Source organism: Anguilla anguilla, chromosome 6 (genome assembly GCF_013347855.1).
Source record: "Anguilla anguilla isolate fAngAng1 chromosome 6, fAngAng1.pri, whole genome shotgun sequence".
NCBI lineage: Eukaryota > Metazoa > Chordata > Actinopteri > Anguilliformes > Anguillidae > Anguilla > Anguilla anguilla.
The window spans coordinates 11,636,057-11,648,065 of record NC_049206.1 but is presented as its reverse complement, the minus strand read 5'-3'; the positions used below and the strand labels follow the sequence as shown (position 1 = coordinate 11,648,065).

At 38.5% G+C, this 12,009-nt stretch overlaps 1 protein-coding gene across 1 annotated transcript; it reads left to right on the top strand.

Annotated features, from left to right (window-relative positions):
• Window positions 1-533: 533 nt before the first annotated feature.
• On the top strand, window positions 534-10,869 carry znf326 (zinc finger protein 326). The gene is made up of 15 exons (XM_035423394.1): window positions 534-791; window positions 1,393-1,477; window positions 1,767-1,810; window positions 2,086-2,176; window positions 3,179-3,536; window positions 6,058-6,141; window positions 6,325-6,487; window positions 6,814-6,833; window positions 7,047-7,086; window positions 7,174-7,261; window positions 7,690-7,837; window positions 8,573-8,672; window positions 8,892-9,022; window positions 9,511-9,606; window positions 9,989-10,869. The coding sequence occupies exons 1-15, from the start codon at window positions 668-670 to the stop codon at window positions 10,076-10,078; spliced, it is 1,662 nt and encodes a 553-aa protein (XP_035279285.1). The 5' UTR covers window positions 534-667; the 3' UTR covers window positions 10,079-10,869.
• Window positions 10,870-12,009: the final 1,140 nt, after the last annotated feature.

Sequence of the window (12,009 nt, the reverse complement as noted above, 5' to 3'; positions counted from 1 at the left end):
TGCATTTCATTGTGGTTGATGGAGATGTGGCACTCAGTTGCTCCTTTAAATAATGCAGGAGGGAATGCTAATTATTCTGAGAAATTATGAAATTGGTGTACAGTTCACGCTCTTTAATGGAGATTAAATTGATTTATGGGGGAGGAATGCCTCACTGATAACCTGCTTGTTACACTGAGTGAATTGGCTCCATTTTGAATGAACGCTGGAATGTAAAGCGTGGTGTTGCTCTGGCTTCTGACAAAGATTTATCCATTTCCCAAACTGTTTTTCCGAAGGGTGATGCTCTAAATAATGCTACCTGCGTTTGGCTAAGCAGGGATGGAACAAGCTGGGCAAGTGCAGTCAAGTTATTGTCCCATGATCCATTACAAACAAAACCTTCATTGCCACGTTTTTAATTACGCGAAATGACTAAAAACTTGTTCACGACCGTTGACGTATTGAAATGAAATTATTTCCCTTTAATTTAATCCATTCAGGCCAATGAGTGTCTTTCCTATTGGTCGTGGTGCACACCACTCTGGGCAAAACCATTTCCGACCAGAGATTTTGAAAAACACGATACTATCATATGTGCTGTAGATGAAACAGACGTATATGACTGCATGATTATCAGCCCCAAGAGCAGGATTAGAGCATTCCTCCAGAGTTAAAATGATCTAGTATGCATACATCTTTGGTCTTTTTGGAACTCACCAGAGCTGCGGAACTTAAAATAAGACTGGAACGGTATTCTAGCCGGAAAATTGTGGTTGATACACAGGTCTGTAGAACTGCTTTTGCTGCAGGTAAGGCAATTTCAAAATAGCGAAACAATAATATACTTCATTTTGTGAAACGGGCAAGTGCGTTTCAAAAACGGTTGTATGCTCGAAATCGCACTCGGACAGTGCGATGTATGTGACCTCTGGCAGTCAGTCAATGTAGTAGAATGAGTGGTTCGCAATTGTTGCGCATCGTATTTAAAATGGATGCATATTGGACATCTACATTATGCATGTTGTGTAGATGTTGCAGTAATAAGATATATAAGTTACCCCCGAGATCGCGTTGGGCAGAAATAAAAAAAGAGCTTAAATACACTGGACACTCCCTGGAAAGATGCACTGGGCCTCGCACGTATTGTATCACTGAAATTGAGTTTTGAAACGCCACGCCACTATCAGTCACTTAAAATAAAAGATAGGTGCACGTAAGCCTGCTTAGTAATAAAGTGATGAATATAAAATGGCAACCTTTCTCTTACTTTATAGCTATTCAGACTGTCCTAGAAACTGTAATCCATTTACTCTGTAGCTACCGATAGGCTAATTTCAGCACAGTTTCTTCACGAAAAGTATGGGGCTATAGGTAATTGAATGGTGTGTTATGCATCTCTTTATCCCATAGAAATGATTCGTGGAAATCCAAGGGGGAGGTTTACTGGGCCGGTTCCCAGGCCCTTTGAATCGTCTTATGGTGATGAATATGAAAGGTAGCTAGGCTTTTTATATTGAGTGTTCTTGCAATCATCAAATATGTGTCCCAAGTATGTACATATATTTAGTAAAGTATCTCACATCGTATATATATAAATGTATGGGTAAATCCATATGCATGCATATATCACAATAATAAATGTTTAATTTTAATTTTAAATAAAAGTTGGCCATCAAGAGTTTGCATCCAATGAACAGTATGCCTGCATCCCACTCTGCCAGCATGCTGATCCTCATACCATTTTAAAAATGTATTGTTATTTTTATTTTTATTATTTTGTATAGCTACACAGAAACAGACATGATGGCACCATCATCTGGAAATGGAGGTATGATGATGCTGGGGGGATAAACCTTTCAGGCTAATATGATAATTTGGTGTATTTATTGAAGAGAAAATAATGAAGTAATTCTTATCTGAATTGAAGTCAGGTGAACTTTCTGTCAGTGTCATTTTTGGAAACGTTGTATGAAATCATGAAAATTGGCACAGTGAATTTTGACATTCACACAGTGTGGGAGGATCATTAGATGTTTTTTTTTTTACTGTAACTGACCTAGCTGACTCATCTGTCACTGATGTCTGAATATTTTCTCTTTATAGAAGTCTGCCATGGCTATGTTCGCACAAGACTTGCACCCCCTGACCCACACCCTATGGAGTACTACGGTTTGAAAAGGAGCAGCTCTGAAAGGTAGGGGTGGTTCCTATTTTTGCTTTCTATTCTCAATTTCATATCAAAAGATGACATTCTTTGTTGAAGTTTCTAGAAAAAAAAATATTTTTTTTTGTAGGAGAAAACAGTTTATTGCCTTGATGCTAAAATGTGTTTTAACATTCGAGTTTGCTGACAGCTGTATCGAGAAGTGGTTACTCTTCTTTTAGGTTCATTGTAGTTTTCAATTGAGTCAGACTAAAGACCTTGGGACCTTTGCAATCAGATGTAGAATAAGCTTTTACTTACAAACTGACTATTACTTGCATTGTATCCATTTATGCATTTTTTTCATAAATATTTAGAAACCAGTGGTGTTTATTACAGCCTCTCTCTTCAGTTACTAATGGCTTTGTAAAAACAGTGTCCATTTTCCATGATTTTGTTCTCTAAGCATAGACACTACAGTGAAAATTCAATCTCAGCATCAGGCAGATCGATAATGGGAAGATTGAAATGGTACTTGAAGAAAATTTATAGCTTTTCCTCCTGCAGTAATATTTCGTCATGCAGAATTCCACAGTAATTTTCTAGAAAATGCAAAAAGCTGTTAGTAATTTTTGAAATGAGAACTATTGCAACTGTGAAACATATAACTGTTGAGAATGTTGGGGTGTCAGGCTGCAGCGATAGCATTTTGATTCAGGACTGGGCTATCAAGAAATCCGTGATGGAGTTGCTTACTAAGCACCATACTCTGGTGGGAACGTTCCCGCTGACATTTGTTAATATTAGGCCTATTTGTGTTTGACACCTTGCTTTTGCATGCTTGAGTGTATTTATTGGGGAACACATTTGTGCCTGGATTTTGCGCCCAGTCCTGTTCAATCTATACAATCACATGTGGACACCCACCAAAAGAGGATATTTATCCCTTTTGAAGAGGTGGAAAGAAGTGCTTTGTGTGATATCAAATTCCCTGTCTATTCGATTTACCTACTTGATCCGTTCATCTCTTTCCTAACTCTACAACTCTTCCAGGTCCGGACCATACGAGTCTTACGACTCCGGGTCTTCTAAAGGTAGCCGAGATCTGCACAGATCCGGCTTTGGGAGTAGTTATGATGGTGGATATGACAGCTCCCCCTCAAGTAATCAGTTCTATAGGGAGGAGTCCAGCTGGGACTCGTCCTACCCCAGGTCCGCTATCAGGTCTGGCTTTTTGGATAATGATGGAAGAGATGGTTACTCTTCCTACTCCAGCAGCGACTCCCCCCACACGAAGCTCGCGCCCTTCGGCTCGCGGGGCCGAGGAATGCCTGCTTACCCCCAAAACAGTTTTGGCGGGAGAAGCAATGATGTGGGAGGACCGCCTGCATTCAGAGGCCGAGGCAGAGGAGTAAGTACAGAATCTTTTGAGATTCTCTTCACTCACCCCCTTTCTGAAACGCTTTGACCCAAAGTTTCTACCACGCGCCTCAACAGAGGGTCATAGCGAGAGTGACACACCTTCAGGTGTGTAGTTTTTATGGCGATCTTAACTGGTGTGAGTTAGTGTTGTATTACCAAACAAAGGTTGACTACCGTTGCAGACATCCCTATTATAGTGAGGGTCTACTACACTGGTGTAGGTTAATCTGGAAATGATTATTCAGTTATGTTGGATGGACATTTTATTTCTCTTTTTTATAGGGTGGGTGATTGACACAAATTTGTACAATGAACATATCCCAGATATATTGCGCCCATGTTTTGTTTCAAAATTTTAAACTATGCTTACATTCACTGGATACTATAAAAAACGTTCATCACCATTCATGAAAAAAGATGTTGAGACGTCCCTAGTATTCATATGTGCATCTAGGGTTAGAAGGGTTACCCACATACTCCTGACATCAAACTACTGCTTGCAAAATGGAGAAGCCTTCATGTTATACGGTGACTCTCTGGGCTTTGTGCTATGGGCAGGAAATGCCTACCTTAAATGTTTAGCCGACGGTGAGAGCCAGTGTAATGTTCACCTACTTACGCGAGTCCCAAGACTTCGGTCCTGTGCACACATTTCCAGAGTTTCGGGACCTCCAGCACTCTTTTCAGCCAGTCTTTGTGATTTACGTGGCTGATAACAGTTAAGGTTAGTCAGAGGTTCAGATTAGCAACTATTGTTGTAGATCACTTCAGTGACTTCAGCCCCCTACCCCTGCCTCAGTTTTCCTATTTTATTTGACTGGTAGCAGTGGTGCGGATTCAGTAACTGTCTGTCCTTAGGTTACACTTAAAAATAAATACAAAATTTTTTTCTTCTTCAAAAACACTTTGCTGAATTGCTGTTGAAGATGGAAATGAACACTTGCATTTAATTCTGAGTTACACAAATTTTGATTGAATCCAAGAATGTTGGGAAATTTTTATTTTTCCCTGTTGAACATATGAATGTTTCTAGGCTTTTTTTTTGTCATATCTGCAAAACTTTGCGAAACTCATACAATTACGTCATAGACGAATGGGGTAAGTTTCAGATAATATCTTGTAGCTTTTTAAAACATTTTTGTACTTGATTAGGGTCAAATTTACTATATGACATTCTTTATATCCCTATGTAATCTCATTCATGTCAGAAGAAGGAAAATCTTGCATGGTGGTGCTTGGTGGCTTCCATTACTTTTTTGTAACTGTACTATTGCAATGCACTTAAATGGTGGATACCTTATTGCATGCTTCTATTAATGTATTGTCATCATTGTAATTCTTTGCTTTGAGCTATTTTATGCTATGTTTATGTTTATTGAATTCCATATGAATGGTTTAAAATGTGGTACTTGCACTGTCTCTGGTAAACGTTTAATTGAAATTTTACTTTAAATGGGGCAACGCTTAATGTAAGTGTTTCACCACAGTCTTTAGGGGTAATTATTTATAAACCTGCAATATATCCAGATAATTGAAGCTTTCATGTACATTTATTTAATTTTTGGAAAGAGGACAGTTTAGAATAAGTGCTTGTCATTCATCCATGATGTCCTAACCATGTCAAAGGAATTTACAATGAATTGTCTATATTATTTGGGATATTTTTATACATTAATTTATTGACTGAATTATGTGAACATAGCCAATTTCAGAGTGGAATTTCAAATGATTTTTGAGACATGACCCATTCTGTTAAGGGGCAGGTTCAAGAAATACATTATAACCAACTACCAATAGTGTATTTCAAGGTGGCAACCAAACAATCTCTTTGGGATTAGGTGTAAATAAGGCAGGAATGGAGATCATTTTCAGTTCCTTTTTGAAGCATCATTTTCATTGAACTGAGTTACTATTTACCTTCCATGGGCTACAGTTTCGGTTGGGCAAATTACGCACGGACAATTAGCCACTGTTTTGTTTTTATTTTATTATTTTTTATATATAATACATTTTTTTAATGTGATGCCCATGTTTAAATAGTTTTAATCACATTTTTGTTTTGATATTGAATTGGTTTTACTTCCATAATTGAAAGAAATCAGGAAATTGTATTAGATCATAAATGGTCTGGCCAGCTTAAATATCAGTCCTGAGGAGTTTACTCATGGCCTGTACCTAAATAAAAAAACAAAAAACATTGTTCACAATATAACATCAAGACAAAAAATTTGATTGATGAGCAAAAAAACAACAACAGCTAAAGACATACAAAAATGATGATCGTATTGTGAAGGATGCCTTCACTTGTATTTAACAATTATTCAGAATTTCTGTATCACCATCTGTATGGAATCATGCATTTTGTCTTAAAGTATTTTAGATCTGAAAAGACCAGATGTATGATGTCCTATTTGCTTTGTTTTATTATCATGTTAGCTGTATATGCTTGCATTGTTGCAACATTCTAAAGGGATGGTTCATTTTCAGAGTCTAATAGCCTGTCTTTGCAGTTTATAGCTGGTGGCAATGGAATCAGGCAGCCTATGACTACAGCCCCACGCCCACAAGCTTTTAGACCAATGGAGAGGGGCAAGGTAATACAGCAGAAAAATGTGCATTAAGTTGCACTTAATCCAAAGTGCATTCTTGTGAATGAAACTTTTCTATGTTTTATTTTATGAAGATACTATGATTCTGTCGCTTGGTGCCGGTCAGGTAAGAGGTTTTGTGACATTTACCGAAGTGACCTTTAGCTGTTCTGACTTCTATTCCTCCAGCCAGCAATGATACATTATGGGATACCCAGACCAGAGTTCTACGGTGGTTACCAGCATCCACCCCAACCGGCAGCCCGTGGTATGAAGAGGAAGATGATGGCACCCCCTATGCCTGCCATGATGGTGAAGAAGCAGAAGCCTTTCCCGGTCGTCTACGAAACTGGTAAAACAAGCTGAATGTGTGTCACTGTACTGTTTTGACTATTAGCTTCATCTTGGTTACACGTTCACACATTTGTTAAATTTTCCAAGTTATTATTTGAAAAAAGTACAAAATACTTGCCTCGGGGGCATATGAAATCTCTCTGAAATCTATGCTAGATTTTGTAACTGCCACTTTAGTTCTTGACAATCATTTTAAAATCACATTGCCAAACAGAATAATGTCTGCCAAGCCACCAAATAAACAGTAATTGTATTAAAGTCTTGACTGCAGGTGTGGTGTATGGGAAAATCCTCTCTAACCTTGCTTTTGTCTCATCTCCGCAGTAACAAACAGTCCGTCAGAGGTAAGTTCACTGAAATAAAAAAATGTTATTTTTCTGAAAATGGTCTTAAAATACACATTCCCTTGTCTGTTTTTAAATTTCCAGATTGAGCAGAAGTAGAAGATTCAATGTAAAAGATAAATAGTGGTTTCACTTATACTGTCGCGCACCTGTTGATATTAAAAATAGCCATACCACTCTTCCACTTACATTTGTGTATTTCTCTGTTTGAAGGGCCTTAATACCAAGACTGAGAAAGATGAGGACACCGATGGTAGGACACAGTGTCTTTCTTGTGAGATACACATTTGTAAGCCATTGAGGAAATGATACACCAGCTGTTTTAACCCACTGCTTTTAGACTCAGAGTCGAAACAGAGGAAAGTCAGGAGGGAGAAGCAGAAGCGTAAACGAGTGAAGGAAATAGAGAAATATGGGGACATGCACAGGTGAGCACTGCCTGACATACCTATTTGCCATGTGACCCAAATGAATCTATTTCTGTTGTAGAAAAAAAATAAAATACTTAGAGAAATACATTTGCATCACGAACACCTTGTCAGTTACTTTTGACTTGGGACACAAAAGGCTAGACTTTGTTGTTTTTGTTCATGTGTATTGTAACCCTCAAATTTCTTTTATATGTATTTCATATTTCCGTTTCCTGAAAATGACAAATGCTCCTTTATTGATTCATAATGATTGAATTACAGGTGGAAGCTTGTTTAAAGTAAATTTCCATTTTTATAATAATTAGTAATTTTGTGTGAAGACCAGAGTGTGGAAAAAGCACTAAGATAAAATGGTTAGTTTGTGTGATTATTGAATGGGCTCTGTTACTGAATGTGGATAACATGTCTGATGCTGTTCATTCCAGGCTGGCCTTCACATGTGCATTCTGTAAAGTTCGCACATGTGACGACAAGGAGATCGAGGATCACTTTGCCAGCACATTTCACCAGCAGACACTGGCACACATTCAGAAGCAGACCAAATTTGATGACAAAACGATGGCTTTCTTACATGTAAGTCATCTTATTTATTCTAACAGCAGTTGGCAGTTGTGACGGTTACATTTTTACAAAGGAATCTATCCTTGTAAAGAAATGTTTTTGAATGGAAGACCCATGTACACATGATGAAAACCTCAGGTCTGGTCCTCGTGTTGACGAACTCTAATTACCAACTCTGGAGGCAAGCAAAAGCCTAGCATCAAGACTAGACTCTGAAAGCTGTCTTATACCTGCACTAACGAAGTAATTGAACTTGACTAATCAGAAGCACCAGTGAAGCCATTTTTCCCCCAAACATTATGATGCCCTGAAATTGGGGGGTTTGTACAGTATAAAAGTGCTGTACTTTCTGCGTGGCGAAACCAAAATGAAAATATCCTTTAATAAAAGCTGAGAATGTGCACTTTAACCACATGTGAGTTGATTACAAAATTTAAAACTGGAGAGCCAAGTCAAGGAATAAATTAAATAAATTAAAAGTATTTGTCCCAAACATTATGGAGGACACTGTATGTGAAAGTGTCTACTAAGTAATTATCCACATCCTTATCATTTCAATCCTTGGCAACTTTTTGTAAAGGCGGTACATATTGAATACATGGTAGTTTTGAATCCAGTAGCCAAATTGAAATGATGTGTTTTTGTGTTTCAGATGTTCTATTTCGAAAGGAGTGCTAGAGGAATTCAGTGTGTCTACACTTTTTGATGGAGTGAAAAATTAATTGCATTAATGCCCTCTGTTCCCAGGAATCCATGGTAAATAAGTTCCGGAAGAATGTATTACGAAAGCGTAACAACGCTGGCGCAGAACCCACACTGGATGAAATTCAGCGAGAACTTTCGAAAGGTTACACAACCACATGCCATTTCTTTTTTTGTGTTGATATCTGTTTGGCTGAGGAAATTGATCTAAGATCCCATATCATTTGACAGGAGTCCTTGACTGCCATTATTAAATCTGATTGGTTTTCCCACGTAAATTGACTGTGCGGACTGTAGAGAGATGAAGTGGTGTTGCGTGTTGTGGCATTGCACTGCTGTGTGTGACAGCCGGTTTCTCCTGCAGTGGTGGTGGAGGAGGTGTGTCTGAGCAAGGTGGAGATGATCCTCTGTTTGGCCTGTCACACCCACATCCCCGCGGCTCTCATCTCCCTGCAGAACCACCTCCAGTCCAGTGATCACCTGAAGAACAAATCGGTAGGACCTTCCGCAATTGGGGAAACTGAGTTGAAATAAAAAGTAAAAATTCCCAAATCTAGTTTCCAGTGCTGTCCTGGTATTTAGCATAGGATACCAGAGCTTGTTTTCCCCAAGCCATTTACATTTTTTATGTTCAAGCTAGGCTTATTTGTTTGTCTTCATCTCTCTAGGTGCAGTGCACTCAGAATACTTCTTTTCACTGTCATTTACATAGCTGAGAATTATATGACTTTAAAACCATCACTTTACTGAATGGTCTCGCATGCCAGCTAATTAAATTGTAGAGTCGTTGTGTTACATGGAATTGTCTCATTATGCTGTGTGATTTAAAGATGTAGCCCACTAATAGTACTGTATGGTTTTAGGTTTCACTGGGCCCAGTGATTACATAGTACAGTAAACTCCCTGAAATCTAACCGTATCAAAAGGCCCTGGTGTCATTCTGTCCCCAGCGTATAACCCGTGGCTTATGTTTTCTGCTTAAGGAGTTCACAGAAACACAGAAAAGGGAGAGTGTGCTTGCCGCCACCAGCATCATGACCAACCCCATTGTGAAGGCTCGCTTCGAGAAATACCAAAAGGTAATGCCCACCAAAAAAAAAGGTAACGGTGAAATAATGTCATGTTCCATCTGTCCTGTGCCGTGCACAACTGAAACGTTGCGCAGTACACTGTATTCTCCATTTTGTTATGATTGATATGCTGTGGCATATCAACGTGAGTGGTAGTTAGTTATCAAATCTTTTCCAGCTCTATAGAAACTGTAAGATGATTGGTCCGTGTTGTATGGGAACTCTTACGGAAATGGGAGATGTTTCACCACTTTGCAATACATGAACAAATGCACAAATCATTGCAATATCCCAATACATGGCTGAGAAAAGTATTTGTTATCTATCGCAGTATGTTCAATTTCTCTAAGTGTAGAGCTATTGTTTCTCCTCCTCCTGTGTGTAATTTCAGGGTGAGAATCCTTTCGATGATGAGAAACTGGCACCTGAGGACTGTCCGCATGAAGAAGCAGAGGACGACCTGAACCACGTGGCAGAATGACCTGTCCACTCCGTTTTTACTACGCTCTCACTCCAAATCCATCGCTGGTCTCCAGAACCTTTCAGCCAACCCGAAGCTATATTTTGTTCTTTTGGTTCATTTGGTGTCATGTTTGAAATGGCTTTTAATGCACTAGGTATTGGTCTTAAGCGTGTATTTTATGGCTTCCCTGTCACTACTATGGCCTAGTGTTTCTGTCTTTTCGACTTGCAGACGTTGATACTGAAAGTCATGTCTCAGCTCTGGTTGTAAATTACATTGCCCCTGTTCTGCCTGGCAAAATGATCCTTGTAAAATTGTTTGCTTAAGCCTTTTCTTTTTTTAAGAAAGTGTAAATGTCTTAATCACTTTTAGTGGGTCGACCTCACCTTTTTAAGGGTGGTTCTCAGTAAGGACTTGAAAAAGACAAGTGTTGTACAGTTTTTCTCTGTGATTTCTGGTAATAACCGTTGTTGAACTGAAATACATTTTTCGGCAAAGTTAAGGAAATGTAGAATTGTGAACTTCTTTCTTTTGCATTTTCAGTGGAAATGTAAATGTCTTGAAAAGCAATGTATGAAATGCTAATTTTAAAATCCCCTGAAAATGAATAGGCAGTTCTCATAATTTATCAGGTTTGCCTCTGTTCATTTTTTCAGTGACCTTCCTCTAATGTTATAATGGACATACCATTTTGCTGCTGAACTGCTGCAGTTGAGATCGTGGTGCCTTAGTGTTGACCTGGTGCATGATTTACTCAAAGCACCACTCTATCCAAATAGCAAGAATCATTAAAAGATTATCAAGACTGAGTGGCATGTGATGAATTGGAGTTGTCATGTTGTACACGGCACAGTTTAAGAACATAAATATATAAAATATATTTAAAATATTTTAAAACTATTTTAAAACCAAGCCTGATTAAGTCCTGAAAGTTCAGCTCCTAAACCCCTGTGCTACACTTGAATGTAATGTACATGGATGGAGGTTTTCCAGCCATTTTTCAACTTTAGTGAATTCTCATTCTTGGAGTCTTGTGACATGATGTAAAGAGATTTGTCTAATCTTGCCCCAAAGAAGGCACAGGCCCATTACCTGCAAATGTCACATTACAGCACAGGGTAGTCTTACAGTTCTTAGATGATTTTGGTTAAATGACACAACAAAAGACCACTTAGTCAGTGTGAAAACTTATTCTAGCTATCAGCCACAAACTGATGGTAAGCCAAAATGACGGATATTATAAGATATTATCACTGTTTTCTGCTGTGTAATTGTGGATGGTTGCCTTATTGTTCAAGCCTCGAGTCCTAGTCAGTGTGTCAAGCCTTTAAGATGAGCAAATTAATTCGCAGATTTGGATGTTGGTGGGGGTGGGAGCTGCCAATCCCTTTCTATATCAGAGATGGGTGTGAAAAAAATATCTGCTGTTTGTCTCTCTTCTATGGACTGTCTTTGATAGTACGCAACATTTTTGATACAAAATTCATCGGCTTGTATTATATTGGTAATGTAAAATGATGCAAAATGATTCTCTTTGGTGTAGTGAAGCCCTGAAACTGTATTAGGAATCAATAGGAAAAAGTACTGTCTGTTCAGGCACTAATGCAAACTCCTTTTCAGACTGTCTGAATGAACTATGTTGTGTCCAACCAACCAAATACAATTATAAAGAAAACAGAAATGTTTTTTTCTTCTTCTGAAAAGGTAGCAGTATTTGCCATGAAAGGCATTTTCTAATTTCAGCTACCAGCTCTTACCAGACTCCAGTCCACTTATCGCCCATTTGTTGGTCTGCCGCTCAAGGGTAAACTCCCCTGAAATTTTAGGATTTCTTTCTGGCTACTCGTTAGCTCTTGAAGTGTTGAATAATTCTGTGTGATTATTATTTAGATAAAGGGTTTCAAACTAAAGGTACAAAGACTTAATCCTGTGCCTTTTAACAGGTCCGC

What these genes read in the sequence shown, in the direction of transcription:
- znf326 (XM_035423394.1), top strand. Translation starts at nt 668, where the DNA reads ATGCATACATCTTTGGTCTTTTTGGAACTCACCAGAGCTGCGGAACTT. An exon ending in AAAAGGAGCAGCTCTGAAAG is followed by an intron (nt 2,177 to 3,178) that starts GTAGGGGTGGTT and finishes CAACTCTTCCAG; the next exon opens with GTCCGGACCATACGAGTCTT. An exon ending in TCAGAGGCCGAGGCAGAGGA is followed by an intron (nt 3,537 to 6,057) that starts GTAAGTACAGAA and finishes CTGTCTTTGCAG; the next exon opens with TTTATAGCTGGTGGCAATGG.